Raw genomic sequence first — 20,238 nt, 5'->3', positions numbered from 1 at the left:
GTATCATCTTTAATTTCTTTCATCAGTGTCTTATAGTTTTCTGCATACAGGTCTTTTGTCTCCCTAAGTAGGATTATTCCTAGGTATTCTATTCTTTTGGTTGCAATGGTAAATGAGAGTGTTTCCTTTATTTCTCTTTCAGATTTTTCATCATTAGTGTATAGGAATGCAAGAGATTTCTGTGCATTAATTTTGTATCCTGCAACTTTACCAAATTCATTGATTAGCTCTAGTAGTTTTCTGGTGGTATCTTTAGGATTCTCTATGTATAGTATGATGTCATCTGCAAACAGTGACAGTTTTACTTCTTCTTTTCCAATTTGCATTCCTTTTATTTCTTTTTCTTCTCTGATTGCCATGGCTAGGACTTCCAGAACTATGTTGAATAATAGCGGTGAGAGTGGACATCCTTGTCTTGTTCCTGATCTTAGAGGAAATGCTTTCAATTTTTCACCATTGAGAATGATGTGTGCTGTGTGTTTGTGGTATATGGCCTTTATTATGTTGAGGTAGGTTCCCTCTATGCCCACTTTCTGGAGAGTTTTTATCATAAGTAGGTGTTGAATTTTGTCAAAAGCTTTTTCTGCATCTATTGAGATGATCATATGGTTTTTATTCTTCAATTTGTTAATATGATGTATCGCATTGATTTATGTATATTGAAGAATCCTTGCATCCCTGGGATAAATCCCACTTGATCGTGGTGTATGATCCTTTTAATGTGTTGTTGGATTCTGTTTGCTAGTATTTTGTTGAGGATTTTTGCATCTATAGTCATCAGTGATACTGGTCTATAATTTTCTTTTTTTGTAGTATCTTTGTCTGGTTTTGGTATCAGGGTGATGGTGGCCTCATAGAATGAGTTTGGGAGTGTTCCTTCCTCTGCAATTTTTTGGAAGAGTTTGAGAAGGATGGGTGTCAGCTCTTCTCTAAATGTTTGATAGAATTCACCTGTGAAGCCATCTGGTCATGGACTTTTGTTTGTTGGAAGATTTTTAATCACAGTTTCAATTTCATTACTTGTGATTGGTCTGTTCATATTTTCTATTGTTTCCTGGTTCAGTCTTGGAAAGTTATACCTTTCTAAGAATTTGACCATTTCCTCCAGGTTGTCCATTTTATTGTCATAGAATTGCTTGTAGTAGTCTCTTAGGATGCTTTGTATTTCTGCGGTGTCTGTTGTAACTTCTCCTTTTTCATTTCTGATTTTATTGACTTGAGTCCTCTCCCTCTTTTTCTTGATGAGTCTGGTAATGGTTTATCAAGTTTGTTTATCTTCTCAAAGAACCAGCTTTTAGTTTTATTGATCTTTGCTATTGTTTTCTTTGTTTCTATTTCATTTATTTCTGCTCTGATCTTTATGATTTCTTTCCTTCTGCTAACTTTGGGTTTTGCTTGTTCTTCTTTCTCTAGTTCCTTTAGGTGTAAGGTTAGATTGTTTATTTGAGACTTTTCTTGTTTCTTGAGGTAGGCTTGTGTTGCTGTAAACTTCCCTGTTAGAACTGCTTTTGCTGCATCCCATAGGTTTTGGATCGTCGTTTTCATTGCCATTTGTTTCTAGGTATATATTGATTTCCTCTCTGATTTCTTCAGTGATCTCTTGGGTATTTAGTAACGTATTGTTTAGCCTCCTTGTGTTTGTGTTTTTTACTTTTTTTCCCTGTATTTCATTTCTGATCTCATAGCGTTGTGGTCAGAAAAGATGCTTGATATGATTTCAATTTTCTTAAATTTACTGAGGCTTGATTTATGACCCAAGATGTGATCTATCCTGGAGAGTGGTCCATGCGCACTTGAGAAGAAAGTGTAATCTGCTGTTTTTGAATGGAATATCCTATAAATATCAATTAAATCTATCTGGTCTATAGTGTCATTTAAAGCTTCTGTTTCCTTATTTATTTTCATTTTGGATTATCTGTCCATTGCTGTAAGTGAGGTGTGAAAGTCCCCCAGTATTATTGTGTTAACTGTCGATTTTCTCTTTTAGAGCTGTTAGCAGTTGCCTTATGTATTGAGGTGCTCCTATGTTGGGTGCATATATATTTATAAATGTTATATCTTCTTCTTGGATTGATCCCTTGATCATTATGTAGTGTCCTTCCTTGTTTCTTGTAACATTCTTTAGTTTCAAGTCTATTTTATCTGATATGAGTGTTGCTACTCCAGCTTTCTTTTGGTTTCCATTTGCATGGAATATCTTTTTCCATCCCCTCACTTTAAGTCTGTATGTGTCCCTAGATGTGAAGTGGGTCTCTTGTAGATAGTACATAGACGGGTCTTGTTTTTGTATCCATTGGGTGAGCCTTTGTCTTTTGGTTGGAGCATTTAATGCATTCACGTTTAAGGTAATTATCGATATGTATGTTCCTATGACCATTTTCTTAATTGTTTTGGGTTTGTTTTTGTAGGTCCTTTTCTTCTCTTGTGTTTCCCACTTAGAGAAGTTCCATTAGCATTTGTTGTAGAGCTGGTTTTGTGGTGCTGAATTTTCTTAGCTTTTGCTTGTCTGTAAAGCTGATTTTTCCATCGAATCTGAATGAGATCCTTGCTGGGTAGAGTAATCTTGGTTGTAGTTTCTTCCCTTTCATCACTTTAAGTATATCATGCCACTCCCTTCTGGCTTGTAGTGTTTCTGCTGAGAAATCAGCTGTTTACCTTATGGGAATTCCCTTGTGTGTTATTTGTCATTTTTCCCTTGCTGCTTTCAATAATTTTCCTTTGTCTTTAACTTTTGCCAATTTCATTACTGTGTGTCTCGGTGTGTTTCTCCTTGGGTTTATCCTGTATGGGACTCGCTGCGCTTCCTGGACTTGGGTGACTATTTCCTTTCCCATGTTAGGGAAGTTATCAACTATAATCTCTTCAGATATTTTCTCGGGTGCTTTCTCTCTCTCTTCTTCTTCTGGGACACCTAATGAGAATGTTGTTGCGTTTAATGTTGTCCCAGAGGTCTCTTAGGTTGTCTTCATTTCTTTTCATTCTTTTTTCTTTAGTCTGTTCCACAGCAGTGAATTCCACCATTCTGTCTTCCAGGTCACTTATCCGTTTTTCTGCCTCAGTTATTCTGCTGTTGATTCCTTCTAGTGTAGTTTTCATTTCAGTTATTGTATTGTTCATCTCTGTTTGTTTGTTCTTTAATTCTTCTAGGTCTTTGTTAAACATTTCTTGCGTCTTCTTGATCTTTGCCTCTATTCTTTTTCCGAGGTCCTGGATCATCTTCACCATCATTATTTTGAATTCTTTTTCTGGAAAGTTGCCTATCTCCAGTTCATTTAGTTGTTTTTGTGGGGTTTTATCTTGTTCCTTCATCTGGTACATAACCCTCTGTCTTTTCATCTTGTCTATTTTTCTGTGAATGTGGTTTTTGTTCCACAGGCTGCAGGATTTTAGTTCTTCTTTCTTCTGCTGTCTTCCCTCTGGTGGATGAGGCTATCTAAGAGGCTTGTGTCAGTTTCCTGATGGGAGAGACTGGTGGTGGGTAGAGCTTACTGTTGCTCTGGTGGGCAGAGCTCAGTAAAACTTTAATTCGCTTGACTGCTGATGGGTGGGACTGGCTTCCTTCCCTGTTGGTTGTTTGGCCTGAGGCAACCCAACACTGGAGCCTTCCTGGGCTCTTTGGTGGGGCTAATGACAGACTCTGGGAGGGCTCACACCAAGGAGTACTTCCCAAACTTCTGCTGCCAGTGTCCTTGTCGCCATGGTGAGCCACAGCCGCCACCCCCCTCTGCATGCGACCCTCCAACACTAGCAGGTAGGTCTGGTTCAGTCTCCCCTGGGGTCACTGCTCCTTCCCCTGGGTCCCGATGCGCGCACTACTTTGTGTGTGCTCTCCAAGAGTGGAGTCTCTATTTCCCCCAGTCCTGTCGAAGTCCTGCAATCAAATCCCACTAGGCTTCAAAATCTGATTCTCTAGAAATTCCTCCTCCCTTTGCCGGACCCCCAGGTTGGGAAGCCTGACGTGGGGCTCAGAACCTTCACTCCAGTGGGTGGACTTCTGTGGTATAAGTGTTCTGCAGTCTGTGAGTCACCCACCCAGCAGTTACGGGATTTGATTTTACTGTGATTGTGCCCTTCCTACCTTCTTATTGTGGCTTCTCCTTTGTCTTTGGATGTGGGGTATCTTTTTTGGTGAGTTCCAGTGTCTTCCTGTCGATGATTGTCCAGCAGCTAGTTGTGATTCTGATATTCTTGCAAGAGGGAGTGAGAGCACGTCCTTCTACTCCGCCATCTTGGTTCGTAGTCTCCTCATTGTGGTTTTGATTTGCACTTCCCTAATAGTGATGTTGATTATCTTTTCAGTGCCTTTTGGCCATCTGTGTGTCTTCTTTGGAAAATTGACATTTCAGATCCTGTGCTCATTTTTACATTGGGTTGTTTGGTTTTTTGCTTTTGAGTTTTATGAGTTCTTTATATATTTTGTATATTAACCCCTCATCTGACGTATGATTTGCAAATATATTTTCCCATTCACTAGGTTGTCTTTTCATTTTATAGGTGATTTCCTTTGCTGTGCAGAAGCTTTTTAGTTTGATGTAGTACCATTTGTTTTTGTTTGTTTCGTTTGCCTGAGGAGACATACTCAGAAAGATATTGCTAAGGGTGATATTAAACAGTGCAGTGCCTATGTTTTCTTCTGTTGAGTTTTATGGTTTTAGGTCTTACATTAAGTCTTTAATCTATTTTGAGATGATTTTTGTGTATGGTATGAGATAGTGGTCTAGTTTCATTTTTTTCTATATGGCTATCTGGTTTTCCCAACATTTATTGAAGAGACTATCTTTTCTCCATTTTGGTTCTCTGATCCTTTGTCATAAATTAATTGTCCATGTAGGTATGGAGTTGTTCTTGGGCTCTCAGCTCTGTTCCATTAATCTATGTCTGTTTTTCTGTCAGTACTGTTTGGTTACTATAGCTTTGTATTATAATTTGAAATTAGGGAGCGTGATGTCTCCAGCTTTGTTCTTTTACTCAGAATTGCTTTGGCTATTTGCAGTCTTTTGTGGTTCCATATAATTTTAGGATTTTTTTGTTCTATTTCTGTGAAAAATATCCTTGGGATTTGATAGAGATTGCATTGAATCTGAAGACTGCTTTAGATAATATGAACCTTTTAACAGTGTTAATTCTTTCAGTCCATGAGCATGGAATATATTTTCATTTCTTTGTGTCTACAGTTTCATTCAACAGTGTTTTTCAGTGTACAGGTCTTTCGCTTTCTTGGTTAAATTTATTCCTAGGTATTTTATTCTTTTTGTTGTGTTTGTAAATTGGATTGTTTTCTTAATTTCTCTTTCTGCTAATTTGTTTTTAGTGTATAGAAGTGCAGTAGATTTTCACATATTGATTTTGTACTCTGCAACTTTAATGTATTAGTTCATTATTTTTAATAGTTTTTTGGTGGAGTCTTTAGGGTATTTTTTTAAGATTTTTTTTTTTTTTGATGTGGACCATTGTTTAAGTCTTTATTGAATTTGTTACAATACGGCTTCTGTTTTATGGTTTGGTTTTTTGGCCGTGAGGCATGTGGGATCTTAGCTCCCCAACCAGGATCGAACCTGCACCCCCTCCATTGGAAGGTGAAGTCTTAACCACTGGACTGCCAGGGAAGTCCCCTAGGGTTTTTTATATATAAAATCATGTCATCTGCAATTAGTGACAGTTTTACTTCTTTCAATTTGGATGCCTTTTATTTCTTTTTCTTGCCTAATTGCTCTGGCTAGGACTTCCAGTACTATGTTGAATAAGAGTGGCAAGAGTGGGCATCCTTGTCTTATTCCACAATTTAGAGGGATAGCTTTCAGTTTTTCACTGTTGAGTGTGATGTTAGTTGTGGGTTTGTTGTATATGGCCTTTATTATGTTGAGGTACATTGCTTCTATACCCATTTTATTGAGAGTTTTTACATAAATGGGTGTTCAATCTTGTCAAATGCTTTTTCTGCATCTGTTGAAATGATCAAATGGTTTTTATCTTCATTTGTTAATGTCATGTATCACACTGATTTGTGAATGTTGAACTGTCCTTGCATCCCTGAAATAAATTCTACTTGATTATGATTATCCTTTAAAGTGTTGTTGTATTCAGTTTGCTAGTATTTTGTTGAGGATTTTGTATCTATGTTCATCAGAGATACTGGCCTATAATTTTTTTTGCGTGTGTGTTGTCCTTGTCTGGTTTTGGGATCAGGGTACACACTAAACATTGGGAATAGTTTGTATGAGTCTCAGAGGTTGGAAAGAATTGATGTTTTGGAGAAACTTGTTTGCTAACCTTGTAAAATTAAAATTTTGCTTATTTCATTTGTTGGAAGAATCAAATTGTTGTGGAATCTGAAAAAAATTGGTTGACAGTAAAAGTAAAACATCTTAGATGAGGCTTTTTTTTAGTTTAGATGGCTTCATGTTAGAGAAATTAGCTGGGCAACCTTCAGTTTCCTTGCAAAGAACTGTTGGGTATCTTATTTTTGCTTAAAAAGTTAAGCCCTGTTGTCGTTTTTTTTTTTCACTTTTCCTCATGACAGTCTCTCAACCGTTTCTTTAAAAGCATTAAAAACTATGCTTGGGCTTCCCTGGTGGTGCAGTGGTTGAGAATCTGCCTGCCAATGCAGGGGACACGGGTTCGAGCCCTGGTCTGGGAAGATCCCATGTGCCACGGAGCAGCTGGGCCCGTGAGCCACAATTACTGAGCCTGCACGTCTGGAGCCTGTGCTCCACAACAAGAGAGGCTGCGATAGTGAGAGGCCCGCGCACCACGATGAAGAGTGGCCCCTGCTTGCCACAATTAGGGAAAACCCTCACACAGAAGCAAAGACCCAACACAGTCATAAATAAATAAATAAACAAATACTTAAAAGCAAAAAAAAACCAAAAAAAACTGTGCTTTATGGAAACTTAAGTGTAGTATATATTAGTAGTTCTCAGTTGAACTCTTGGAAATCATGATGCTTTTTAAGGAGTACTATGAAGTTATTGATATATTCACTTGTATGAATTGAGAACACTGTTTTGGAGGAAATTTTATAGTACCCTATATATGTAATAAACATACATGACCATGAGCACATTTGTAAAAAAAAAAACCATCTATTAAATGCAATGTGATTTGGCTATTATAAATTTTACACTAAAATAGTTAACTAGCTGTTCAGGTATTTTTTCTGTTAATGCTTTCTATAGTACATATTTTTTTGATGTGTTTTGTAGTATAAGATACATTTATGGAGAAAAATAAATCGAAATTACTACCTATTAAATCTTTTTTCAAATTAGGAAAAGATTACCATTATTTTAGCAGTGGGGCATTTTGGTCAAGTTTTTGAAATCCCAGTGATACACAAAAGTAGCTTGAGAACCAATGGAATATGAGCTTATTCAGAGGCTTTCTTATGGCGATGGTTAGCTGTTTTATGAGTGTTATTTGGTACTGAACTAGCTGATGTCAGAATGTGAGTCACCTTCAGAATTAAAGATTATTTGGAAGGCAAATTCCTGAAAGTAATGTTGGTCTTAAACACTTACTAAATGCATCCGCATCTGTAAAATGAAGTTTAAAATGTAGTTTTGTGTAGATGAGTTGCATGGTATTGTCACAAACTTAAATGTGAGGTTAGGATTTACTCTGCTGCTTGGGGAAGTTTTTAAATTTTGCAATTACCAGAACAGCATTAGATGAGTAACTGGCATCTGTGCCTTTAAGCCATATGGATAACCACATGTACCAGCCCCAGTTTAAAGGTTCTCAAATTCACAAGGCCAGTAGAAAATTAACAAAATCAAGAGTTGGTTCCTCAAAATTAAAAACTTGGGTATCGAAGGACACTATGCAGAGTGAAAAGACAACCCATGGAATTGGTGAAAATATTTTTTAATCATATATATCATAAGGGAAATATATGCAGAATATATAAAGAACTTTCAAAACTCAACAATAACCACCACCCGATTAAAAATGGGCAAAGGACAAGACATGGAAGCAACCTGAGTGTCATCGACAGATGAATGGATAATGAAGATGTGGTGTGTGTGTGTGTGTGTGTGTGTGTGTGTGTGTATACATATATATATATATATATATGTATATGTATACACACACACACACACACACAAATGGAATATTACTCAGCCAGAAAAAGAATGAATTAATGCCATTTGCAGCAACATGGATGGACCTAGAGATTATCATACTAAGTGAAGTAAGTCAGAGAAAGACAGATATCATATATCACTTATATGTGGAATCTAAAAAAAAAAATGATACAAATGAACTTATTTACAAAACAGAAATAGACTCAAAGACATAGAAAACAAACTTATGGTTACCAAAAGGGAAAGGTAGAGGGGGGAGGGATAACTTAAGAGTTTGGGATTAACATATACACACTACTATATATAAAATAGATAAACAACAAGGTCATACGGTATAGGGCTATACAGCAAACTATATTCACTATCTTGTAATAACCTATAATGGAAAATAATCTGAAAAAAGAATATACATACACACACACACACACATCCAAATCACTTTGCTGTACTAGAAACTAACACAACACTGTAAATCAACTATACTTCAATTTAAAAAATGGGCAATGGATTTGAATAATTATTTCTCCATTGAAGATATACAAAAGGCTAATAAGCATATGAAAAGAGGTCAGCATCACTAATCATTAGAGAAGTGCAAATCAAAGCCACAATGAGATACCACTTTATATCCATTACTATGGCTGTTATCAAACAGAAAATAAGAAGTGCTGTTGAGGATATGAAGAAATTGGAACCCTTGTGTATTGCTGGTGGGAATGTAAAAGGTGCAGCTGTTGTGGAAAATGGTATGTGATTCCTCAAATAAATTGAATATAGAATTACCATATAATCCAGCAATTTCACTTCTGGATATATACCCAAAAGAAGCAGGGACTCAGATATTTGTACACTCATGTTCAAAGCAGCATTGTTCACAGTAGCGAAAAGGTGGCAGCAACCAAAGCATCCATTGATGGATAAGTGGATAAACAAAATGTGGTAAGTACATATAATGGAATATTATTCAGCCTGAAAAAAGAAGGAAATTCTGACATATTCTACAATGTGGGTGAATCTTAAAGACATGCTAAGTGAAATAAGCCAGACATAAATAGACATAAAGTGATTCCACTTATATCAGTCACCTGATATAGAGTAGTCAAATTCATAGAGATAGAAAGTAGAATAGTGGTTGCTTGGAGGCTAGGGGGAGGGGGAATGGGACATTAGTATTTAATGGGTACAGAGTTTCACTTTGGGAAGAGGAGAAAGTTCTGCAGATGGATGGTGGTGATGGTTGCACAACAATTTGAATGTAGTTAATGTCACTAACCTAAACTTTACACTTAAAAATGTTTAAAATGGTAAATTTTATGTTGTGTGTATTATACCATATTAAAAAAAATGAGGCTGAAGGCCTTCTAAAAAAAGGTCACTGAAGAGTTAAAACAGTTATTTCTTCACTGAATTAATAAAACTTATTATACAAATTATCAAACATCTAGAAAAGTAGAGAAATAGTATAATGAACCTCAATATAATCTTCTCCTAGATTTAACGTTGATTAGTGTTTTGGTTTATTTATTTTTTTTGGCTGGAGAATTTTAAAGTAAATTACAGATATCATGACATTTCATTCCTAAGCATTTCAGTAGGCAGCTCTAGAAATAGGGACTTTCTCGTATGACCACAAAACTGTCATCATACCTAAGAAAATCAACAATTATTTAAAAAAATTTATGTACTATCTAGACTACATTCACATTGTCCCTCTTGTTCCTAAATTGTATTTTTATTGTTGGTTTGCTTGAACCTGTGTTTGGCATTTGGATGTAATGTTTTTTATCTCTTTTAATGTACAACAGTCTCATGCTGTTCTCCCATTCTGTCCCCCTATACTGTTTTGTTTATTCCATTTAATTTTATAGAAATTGGTGCAATGCCCTCAAGTAACACATCCACCTTATTTTACTTATTTAATTCTATTCCATGTATTTCTTGTAAACTTGAAGTTAGAGCTAAAGGCTTGTTAGAACTGGGTTAAAATAATTTTGGCAAGAATACATCTTAGGTGATATTGAATGATGGAAAGTAGAATGAGAATTTGCCAGTTGGAAAACCCTTTAGACAGAGTCAAGTAGCTAATTTCATATAAAATGTTTGTTTATAATTAGTAGTAGAATTTTGTCAAATAGAAGGCAAAATTAGATATGATCAGAGATGGTGGCAATGGATACATCTCTAGAAACCTGCTTGGTGTCTCTCAAGGATTTTTACAGTTTTCACCAATTAGAAAGTCATTTTTACAATAAATAATGTTGCCTAGTGATACAGTTGACAGTCTATATTTATCCCAACCCAGTAGTTTAAGTGCTGGGAGAAAGTAACAAAGGATTTAAGCTTGTTAACCTTTCCTTCCAGAAAACTTCTTGGAGGAGGGAAGATTTAACAACAAAAAAAAACCCTATTGTGCTTTTTTTGGAGACTGCATTAACAACCATGGACCTTTTTCAAGAAACTGCATGTATCTATACATACATAAAATTTTGCATGCAATTTTATAAGATTCATAGTTTTTCCCTAAATTTTTCTTTGTAGGTAGAGTATATTTTATTTTCTGGATAATACACGAATGAAGATTTAGTGCTGGCAACAGCAGGGTGCATTCTTGAAACAGTGAGTTGATCAGAGCAAGAGCAAGGGCACCTGTTCGATTACTGGAAATTCAAATTGTTTAGTTTGGACAGACTCTTTTTCTTTTTTTAAACAATTTTTCTTTTTTGCCACACTGCGCGGCATGTGGGATCTTAGTTCCCCGACCAGTGGTCAAACCCGGGCCCTCAGCAGTGAAAGCGCGGAGTCCTGACCACTGGACCGTGAGAGAATTCCCTGGACAGACTCTTAAAATGTGAAAATTGTAGACCTTTTTGCATCTTCTCCAACATTTACTTCTGTTGACTAACTGCCTTCCTTCCCCCACATTCATTTTAAAGTTCTTTTTTTTTCTTGGCTTTTGTGAAATCAATCTTTCTCTCTTTCTTTTCTCTGCTTTCCCTTTCTACTTAAATTTAGATAATCAGAGTTTTCTTTAGCCCTCTTCTCTTTTTAATTTTTACTTTTACATTAAGATCACTTTAGTTATCACCTATTTGTTGATGATTCCTAAATCTCTCTTATGCCTTGGTAGAGCTCCTGACTTCTGTTTATCACTGTTTACATGTCCACTAGAATGTTTTACAAACATTAAGTGAAAAAATTCCCAAATTGCTCTCACTTCCACTAACTGTAGTTCTCCTTCTGTATTTTCTCTCATCTACTGGCATCACCACCCAAACTCTTTTCCTCCTGTATTTCACTGTTGTGTTAAGTCCTTATATGCATTTTTGTATTTATTCACCACAGTTGTCTTTTAAATCCTAAATAATCTGCTTTTACAGATGAAGCAATTTAATAATTTTGCCTCAAAATCACACTGTTAGATGTGGCAGTGCTGAGATATAAACTTAGGTGTGTCTAATACTAGATCTCATAATTCTTTTTTTTTTTTTATTTTTTATGTATTATTTATTTATTATTTTTATTTTTGGCTGTGTTGGGTCTTCGTTTCTGTGTGAGAGCTTTCTCCAGTTGCGGCGAGTGGGGGCCACCCTTCATCGCGGTGCACGGGCCTCTCACTATCGCAGCCTCTCTTGTTGCGGAGCAGAGGCTCCAGACGCTCAGGCTCAGTAGTTGTGGCTCACGGGCCCAGTTGCTCCGCGGCATGTGGGATCCTCCCAGACCAGGGCTCGAACCCGTGTCCCCTGCATTGGCAGGCGGACTCTCAACCACTGCGCCACCAGAGAAGCCCTAGATCTCATAATTCTTACCACAGTTATACTACTACCACTCACTTCTGTGACTTTAATCTAAAAAAAATTAAGGCTGTACCTGTAAGGTTTAACTATAAGAGTATTTATTACAGAGTTTATAAGAAGAAGCAAATTCAATCTCCAACAATAGGGATTCCATTAAATCCATTATAGAACATTTATACAAAATATCATGTGGTCATTATACATCCTGTTTTAGACCAGTAGTTTTCATTTTGTATATCAAAGTCATATATGGGAACCCAGTATATGAGATAGATTTTTTAAAAAAATAGTGTTTGAAAGAGGTGAAAGCCCTAGCGGGTCTCATGGACTGCTGTCTGTAAGGGTTCTTGAGGGGATATTATGGTACAGGGTTTTAAAGTTTTAATTTTTTCAAATTTGGTAATAAATTAGAAAAATATTCATAATACAGTAAGTGAAGAGAATAGTTAACAAAACAACATGTATAGTGTATCCCAATTTTGCTAAATATATATTTGAATTTACACATAACTAAAAGAATGGGAGGTTATATACATCAAAATATGGACACTGGTTATTCTTTTATTTGGTGATTATGAGTGATTTTAATTTTTCACACATTTTCTACAGTGAACAAGAATTAGTTTTGTAAATAGAGACTTTAAAAAGTCCTGAATGTGCTATTTTAAAAAAGGCAATAAAAAGCATAATCAAAACCCACTGCATATTATTAAGTACACACACACACACACACACACACACACACACACACACACACACACACACACACACACACCAAAAGAAGTAAATACTCCAGTGGCTGCTGTGCCATGAACATTGGTTTGAAGCCCTTGAGTACCCGTGTAAGCATAGGTCCATTACTCTACCTTTTAGACATCAACCTTGGATATTGATGCTATTTTCATTTGGGCTTTAGCATGTAGACTTCAGAGGCAGATTGCCTGGGTTTGAATACTGGCTCTGCTATTATTCATTATTTGATCTTGGACAAGTTACTTAATAGGACCTAAGTTTTCCCCAACTATGAAATGATACCTTATAGGGTGTTGTTAGGATTAGATGACTTAAATTCAATAACATGCTTAGAGCAATGCCTGGTTAGTAAGTGGTCAATTATAGTTGTTGTGATTATTATCATTCCTATCCTTAAGAGTTATTTCACCTCTAAACTCTCAGTTCATCTCCCTCCCCTAGAGTTAGCTGGGAATTCCAAAACTTTACAAGGGAAGTCATAGTTCTTATTCAGGTTAAGTTTCCCAAACAGGTCAGTGGTCAATATACTGTGTATTTATTTTTTCTAACAAAATTTAGTAGCAACTATACCTTATTTTATAAGGATTTATATGTTTTTATGGTATGATTTCTACCTAGAAATTGTATGATGTGGTTATGATGGGGGTCCCCAAGACCACCCCCAAGTTCAGTGATTCACTAGAAGGACTTACAGGACTCAGCATATGATTGTACTCATGACTATGATTTATTACAGTGAAAAGATACAAAGCAGAGTCGGCAAAGGGAAAAGGCACATGGGGTAAAATCCAGAGAAAACCAGGTGTGAGCTTTTAAGAGTCTCTCTCAGTGGAGTCACAGGGGATATGCTTAATTTCTCAGCAGTGAGTTATGATGACACATGTGGAATGTCTAGCAGGGGAGCTCATTAGAGATTCAGTGCCCAGGGTTTATATTGGGGGCTATTCAGGTAGGCGCCCTCCACCTAGCATATACCAAAGTTTCAGACTCCCAGAAAGAAAGTAGGTATTCAACATAAACCACATTGTTTGCAGAATTTAGGCACATTGAGCTTTTCTTATCAGAGAATGATGGGAACCCTCCTGAAATCTAAGTTCTCAGATGCCAGTGAAGGGCCAACCTTGCAAGCAGGCCTTTCTAAGGATAGCAGTCTCAGGCCTTCTGTGTTAACTCTTTTCTCAACAGAGCTATATTATAAAATGTATTTTACCTAAGAAACTAATACCAACAAATCTGTGCATTTTAAAAACAGCTTTATTGAGATATACACCATAAAATTTACCCATTTAAAGTAAAAAGTGTAGTGATTTTTAGTTTATTTATAGAGTTGTGCAATCATTGGCACAATCTAATTTTAGAACATTTTCATCATCCCGAAAAGAAACCCCATTTCCATGAGTAGTCATTCCCATTTCTATTTGTCCCCCCTCTCTCCCTGATTCTTACTCCCATCCCCAGGCAACCACTAATTTACTTTCTGTCTCTGGAATAAATCTATTTTTAATGTATTTTCACCTTTATTTCATCTCTGTTATTAATGGCTTTGTAAGATGGTAGTTCAGAAATTATTCAAGGGTATTTCTCTTTCAGTGTGTGTCAGAGAGTCAGTGTGAGTCTCTCTGGTAGTCTCTAAGTCCAGAGCTTTACCAACAGCAATCATCATCCAAATTGCTATTACATGAATTTGTGGTATTTAATGAAATAATTCATTATAAAGGCCCTTGTCTTTGTAAACTTCATTCTCACCATTTAAGAAGTATGTTATACAATTGGTTGAGGCTTACCAATGAGAATTTTGTTACTTATTTGGTTAACATTGAGTTCTTTCATGGTATCTTTTTTCTGTAAGATAGATAGGGATTCACGTAGAGAATTGGATGAGCTTGGGAGAGGGAGCTGCACTATTGCCATTGGGATGTAGAGAGGCAAAAAGGTGTGTATATATTGCTAGGAGGAAAAGGGCAAAAAGTATTACTTTGTAATAAATGGCCATTTTTAAAAAGTATTCTCCAATGTGGGTACAATATTCAAGAATAAATAAAAAGTAAATTTACAAATTATAAAATTCTTTGTAAAAAATTTTAAATCAAAGGTGCTTGTGCATTTTTAAATCATTATTTTGATTGAAATCTTGCTTGTCCCATAATTGAGTTGGTAGACAAGCTGTGCTATAAACTGAGAACTGTGGGAGGATCTTTATTTTGTGACTAAAACATAGAACTTAGTCACCATGAGTTGTGTAGGTATTGACTCACACTGGGTGTTTACCTAAATGTCCAAATCTGTGTAAACAATTACGCTTTTGAAGTACAAGTTTCATTTTAATCTTTTTTTTTTTTTTTTTTTTTTTTTTTTTAAGACTCTACTGAGTCAGCTTTTTTTTTTTTTTTTTTTTTATGGCTGTGTTGGGTCTTCGTTTCTGTGCGAGGGCTTTCTCTGGTTGCGGCAAGTGGGGGCCACTCTTCATTGCGGTGCGCGGGCCTCTCATTATCGCGGCCTCCCTTGTTGCGGAACACAGGGTCCAGACGCGCAGGCTCAGTAGTTGCGGCTCACGGGCTTAGTTGCTCCGCGGCATGTGGGATCTTCCCAGACCAGGGCTCGAACCCGTGTCCCCTGCATTGGCAGACAGATTCTCAACCACTGCGCCACCAGGGAAGCCTCATTTTAATCTTAATCCATGTTTGTAAGAGGTATTTTTGTAAGAGCATGTAAGAGATATTTTTGGACATCAGGAACTAACATATCAAATAACTTATTTTCAGGGACAGTGCCCCAGAACTTATTGTTACTCATCTACTTGTCTTCCAGGTGATTTTACAGCGAGATGCTGCTCTCCATCGGGATGCTCATGCTGTCGGCCACACAAGTCTATACCATCTTGACTGTCCAGCTCTTTGCATTCCTAAACCTACTGCCTGTAGAAGCGGACATTTTAGCAGTAAGTAAATCTAAACAGTAACATTTATTCATGTCTAAAAACATCCCTTAAAAGAAAAGTTTTTAAAAAGACCTAAATGATGGAGTGTTATACAATGACAAAATAATGGAATCTTACAAAGTGTTTACAAACATACAGGTGCACGTGCATAGCTGTTACTTGAGAGCGGGAGACCTTGCTCGTTATTTTATTGCTTGATGTTTAATAAGATCTCATGTACAATAAGTGTGTGATAAATGTTGCTCTTGAGAGTGTGTGCTGTCTTGAGTGCTGATGAGCACATATATTTAAATGCTGTGTGTTTTATGTAGAATCTTACTGTTTTTCTTGGTAATTGGTATATCTGTAATGACTCTGATAGTGATATTTTAAAAAATTGTACAAGATGTCCATAGAAAATTTCAACCTAAAGTTAACATTAATGAGTCAGGAGAGAAACATAATGGTCTTATCTCTTTTCTTTTCCTTTCTTAAGAGTTTTATTAATACTTTTCCTTGGTTTAGATTACATCATGGACAACGAAGACATTAACAGGTCTCTTGACCCTGTCAGTTTATTTTGCATGATGTACAATCTCAGAAAATTTTATATGAATAACATTTAATCTGTACAAAATTATCTTTTCATTGGATAATTCTCATGAATTCCTTATATAGTGATGAGCTAGTTCATGAATATGAAGTATATCAAAGTAACCTAAAATATTTCTGGCATCTCTCTTTTTATAAGATAAATGTATAAATCATTGTGATTTTCCAGGGGCTCTTTGAGAAATCCCAAAGATAATTTTAATTTTGAAAGACACCTAATGCTCATTTTGGCAGCACATAAACTAAAATTGGAATGATATAGAGAAGATGAGCATGGCCCCTGCACAAGTATGACATGGAAATTTGTAAAGTGTTCCATATTTTTTCAGCAAATGGTGCCAGGAAAATTGAATATTCACATGCAAAAGAATGAAGTTGAGCTCTTACCTTACACCATATACAAAAGATTAACTTAAAGTAAATCAAAGACCTAAACATAAGAGCTAATACTAAAAAAACACTTAGGAGAAAACATATGGGAAAAGCTTTATGAGTTTGGATTTGGCAATGATTTCTTGGATATAACACCAAAAGCACAGGAAAAAAAGAAAAAAATAGATAAATTAGACTACATCAAAATTTAAAACGTTTGTGCATTCAAAGAACATATCAAGAGAGTGAAGAGGAAACCCATGGAATGGGAGAAAATATTTGCAAATCATATATCTAATTAGGGGGTAACATCTAGAATATATAAAGAACTCCTACTATTTTTTTTTTTTTAGCAGTTGTTTTTTTCCCCAAATTATTTATTTATTTATTTATTTCTGGCTGTGTTGGGTCTTCGTTTCTGTGCGAGGGCTTTCTCCAGTTGCGGCGAGTGGGGGCCACTCTTCATCGCGGTGCGCGGGCCTCTCACTATCGCAGCCTCTCTTGTTGCGGAGCACAGGCTCCAGACGCGCAGGCTCAGTAGTTGTGGCGCACGGGCTTAGTTGCTCCGCAGCATTTGGGATCTTCCCAGACCAGGGCTCGAACCCGTGTCCCCTGCATCGGCAGGCAGATTCTCAACCACTGCGCCAGCAGGGAAGCCCAAGAACTCCTACTATTTAACAACAAAAAAAAATAAACAACTAGATTTAAACACGGACAAAAAAATTGAATAGACAGTTCTCCAAAGAAGATGTACAAATGGCCAGTTAGCACAAGAAAAAATGTTCAAATCACTAATCATTAGAGAAATGCACATCAAAACCACAATGAGATATCATTTCATAGCCATTAGGATGGCTGTTATCAAAAACCAGAAAATAAGTATTGACAAATGTGGAGAAACTGGAACCCTTGGCATTGTTGGTGTGAATATAAAATGGTGCAGCCACTATGGAAATTGGTATAATGGTTCCTCACAGACCCGTGGATTTGCTCTTCTTATTGGACAGGCTTCCATTTGGATGAATTCTGCTGAGGGTCACCAAAAACCTGATGAGTTTTTCCTTCCATCTTGACTGTTTTTTTTTTTTTTTGACTTTTTAATCTTGAGAGCGTGGCTTCCATCCAGACTGTTCACTCTGGTTTTCTGCCATTGATCCACTTTGAGCCTGGAGTTTTCTTTATACAGTCGACCCTTGAACAACACAGGTTTGAACTGCGTGGGTCCACTTACATGAAAATTTTTTCCAGTGATATATTGGAATTTTTTTTTTTTTTTAGATTTGTGACAGTTTGAAAAAACTTGCAGACCAACTGTGTAGCCTTTCAGCCAAGTTAACAAATTATCTCTTTCATTTCACCATTTTCTCAGACATTTCCTCCATATGGTCAGTTCTGGAGCCTGGGAAGTCTGAGATCCAGGTGCCAGCAGATTTGGTTCTTGGTGGAAGCCCTCTTCCTGGCTTACAGATGGCCACCTTGCTGCTGTGTCCTCACGTGGTGACAGAAGCAGGAAGCTCTAGTCTATCTTCCTCTTCTTATAAGGACATAAATCCCATCATGGTGACTCCACCCTCAGAACCTCACCTAAACCTAATTACCTCCCAAAGACCTCACTTCCTAGGACGATCACATTTCCTTAGGGCTTCAATATATGAATTTTGGGGGGGCACAAGCATTCAATCCTTAACAGTAGGTACTTAAGCCAAGTCCTCTGAACTTGGGGAAAGGATGGGAGAGTTGGGGCTCGGGTATTCCTCTGTAAGTCTCCCATGATGTATGTCTGAAGCAAGGTCCTGGAGCAACACCCGATCTTGTGAGGCAGATGCAGGCAGCATAATGGCCTTATGTTTGATGGTGGACAGCAGAGTTTTTAGAGAAGAAGGTTGCTCCTCAAAACCTTTGTAGTCCTTTCTGGGCTACTGTCTTACTGTCCTCTACACTAGGAAGTGTATATATTTCCTATTTCTCATTTATGTGAAGCTAGAAAAGAAGAATTAACTGTATCTGTACGTGTGATGTGTGTGTGTGTACGCCTATACTCTAGGTACTATGCAAAGGATTTACTGGTTTTTCTTTCTGGGTGCAAGCTATTTGCTTAATGACATTAGGTGAGAAATAGAAGGGCCAGAATTGTTGCTGACCAAAGCTTAATGTGGTCCTCAGCCATGCTTTTTCATACTGTAGCACTTGTGGAAGGGCCTAGAATCATTGTAGAACTTGAGAGACCCAGGCTGGTTTCTAAACCATAGCTTTTTGAAGGCATAGCAAATCTAATCCCTATGAGATTTCTCACCCTCTCTTACCCTCTTTAGTAGGAAACTGGTTGATTAGATTTTTCTAGAATAGTCTGGATCTTTTTGAGATGGAGTGGAAGTAGAACCTTGAAAGGACTGAGTCCATTGCTATTCAAACCTCTTCTCTAAATTGGTCCCCGAAGTCCTTGGAATAGTCTTAGGATGACTTTTGAAATGAGGTAGAGGATTTATAGACTGAACAGGGAATGGAGTTCTCCTTGCCTCTCTTTTCTCCTTTGTTTTCTTTCATTCTCTCTTTTTTCCTCTGTTGATGCTAACATCTGCCACTCCTTGTCTTCTTTCTTTTTCACCTGAAGTGAACTGTTATTCTATGGTTCAGCTATGTAATGGGTTAAATGATTTTCAGTGAACTGCTCTGGGAACTTGACTAGCTATGTGATATGGATCAAATTTCTTAGTCACTATAAGTACCTCCGTTTTTTAATTTGTAAACTGGAGTGTTGTAGTCATGATTAAATAAGGTAAACTGCTTAGAACAGTACCTGACACATAGTAAATGTTTTATCTTTGTTATCTTCTTTATAATTAACATTCTCATCATCTTTCACTCACTCCCTTGAGCAGTGTATGTGACTGCCTAAGTTGTATTTTTTAACGTAGATACAAAACAAAAAGATATAGAAGAACAATCAGTCCCTGCCAGCAGTGTTCCCTGTGCCTCAGGCAGGTAGGTGTGGAATGTATGTTGTCGTCTAGTGAAGGAACTATCCCTGAGAGCTGCTTAAATCTGGTCTTTATGTTGACACTAAAAATAGAGGCTGACAGGAATGCAGAGATAGCTGGTGGCAAGTGGGCTGTGGAGTCATGTAACTGGGAAAAAGGGGAACCAAAAACTGAGGCAGAGGAACTAGATGTGGTAACACAATCATTCAAAGGAAGTGATTCAAGAGGTAGAAAATATTAGCTCTTTTAGCTGAATAAGAACATCCCTGAAATCTGGGTTTGTAATAATAAAATTTAAGTATGTTGGATATCAGATTGATTCTAGTTCTATTTTGGACAAGCATTAGGATGTTGCTTTTGAAAAGGTAAAGTCAGTTTCAGTCAGGCTATTGGTATGCCAGATGATTTTATTTTTGGCAGTTGAATTCTCCCACTTGACTGTTAATTCCCTGACAACGGTATTTGTCCAACTGGTTGGTGAGTTTTAAGAGGATATGGAGATGCTGCTGTATAGTGTGTTGCTGACTAGTCAGTAAGCCCCTTAGATCATGGGTACCTGGGAGGCAGGACTGTGTCTTACTAAACTTTATGTTTTTGGTACCTAGTAAGAGTTACACAGTAGGAATTCAATAAATATTTGAGTTGATTAATAGCTTTTCCTTGGAGATTTAGTTCTTTCATATTTTTTCTTTCTTTTTTTTTTTTTTAATTTTAATTTTTTTGGCTGC

General features: G+C 36.8%; 1 protein-coding gene across 5 annotated transcripts in view; it reads left to right on the top strand.

Annotated features, from left to right (window-relative positions):
• Window positions 1-20,238, top strand: part of RNF13 (ring finger protein 13) — a 147,612-nt gene that overhangs the window by 17,143 nt on the left and 110,231 nt on the right. For 3 of the 5 annotated variants that reach the window (XM_082394427.1, XM_082394425.1, XM_082394429.1), the window contains one exon: window positions 15,440-15,569. In XM_082394427.1, the coding sequence (XP_082250553.1) occupies window positions 15,456-15,569 (114 nt within the window). In that variant the 5' untranslated portion in view covers window positions 15,440-15,455. Of the gene's footprint in view, window positions 1-15,437; window positions 15,570-20,238 lie in introns of those variants that run through there. The other 2 variants (XM_082394428.1, XM_082394426.1) reach the window with 1 other exon arrangement.

The sequence above is a fragment of the Balaenoptera borealis genome (assembly GCF_965194805.1).
Source record: "Balaenoptera borealis genome assembly, chromosome: 5".
Taxonomy (NCBI): Eukaryota; Metazoa; Chordata; class Mammalia; order Artiodactyla; family Balaenopteridae; genus Balaenoptera; species Balaenoptera borealis.
The sequence above is the reverse complement of the archived record's forward strand: the minus strand, read 5'-3'. Positions and strand labels throughout refer to the sequence as shown.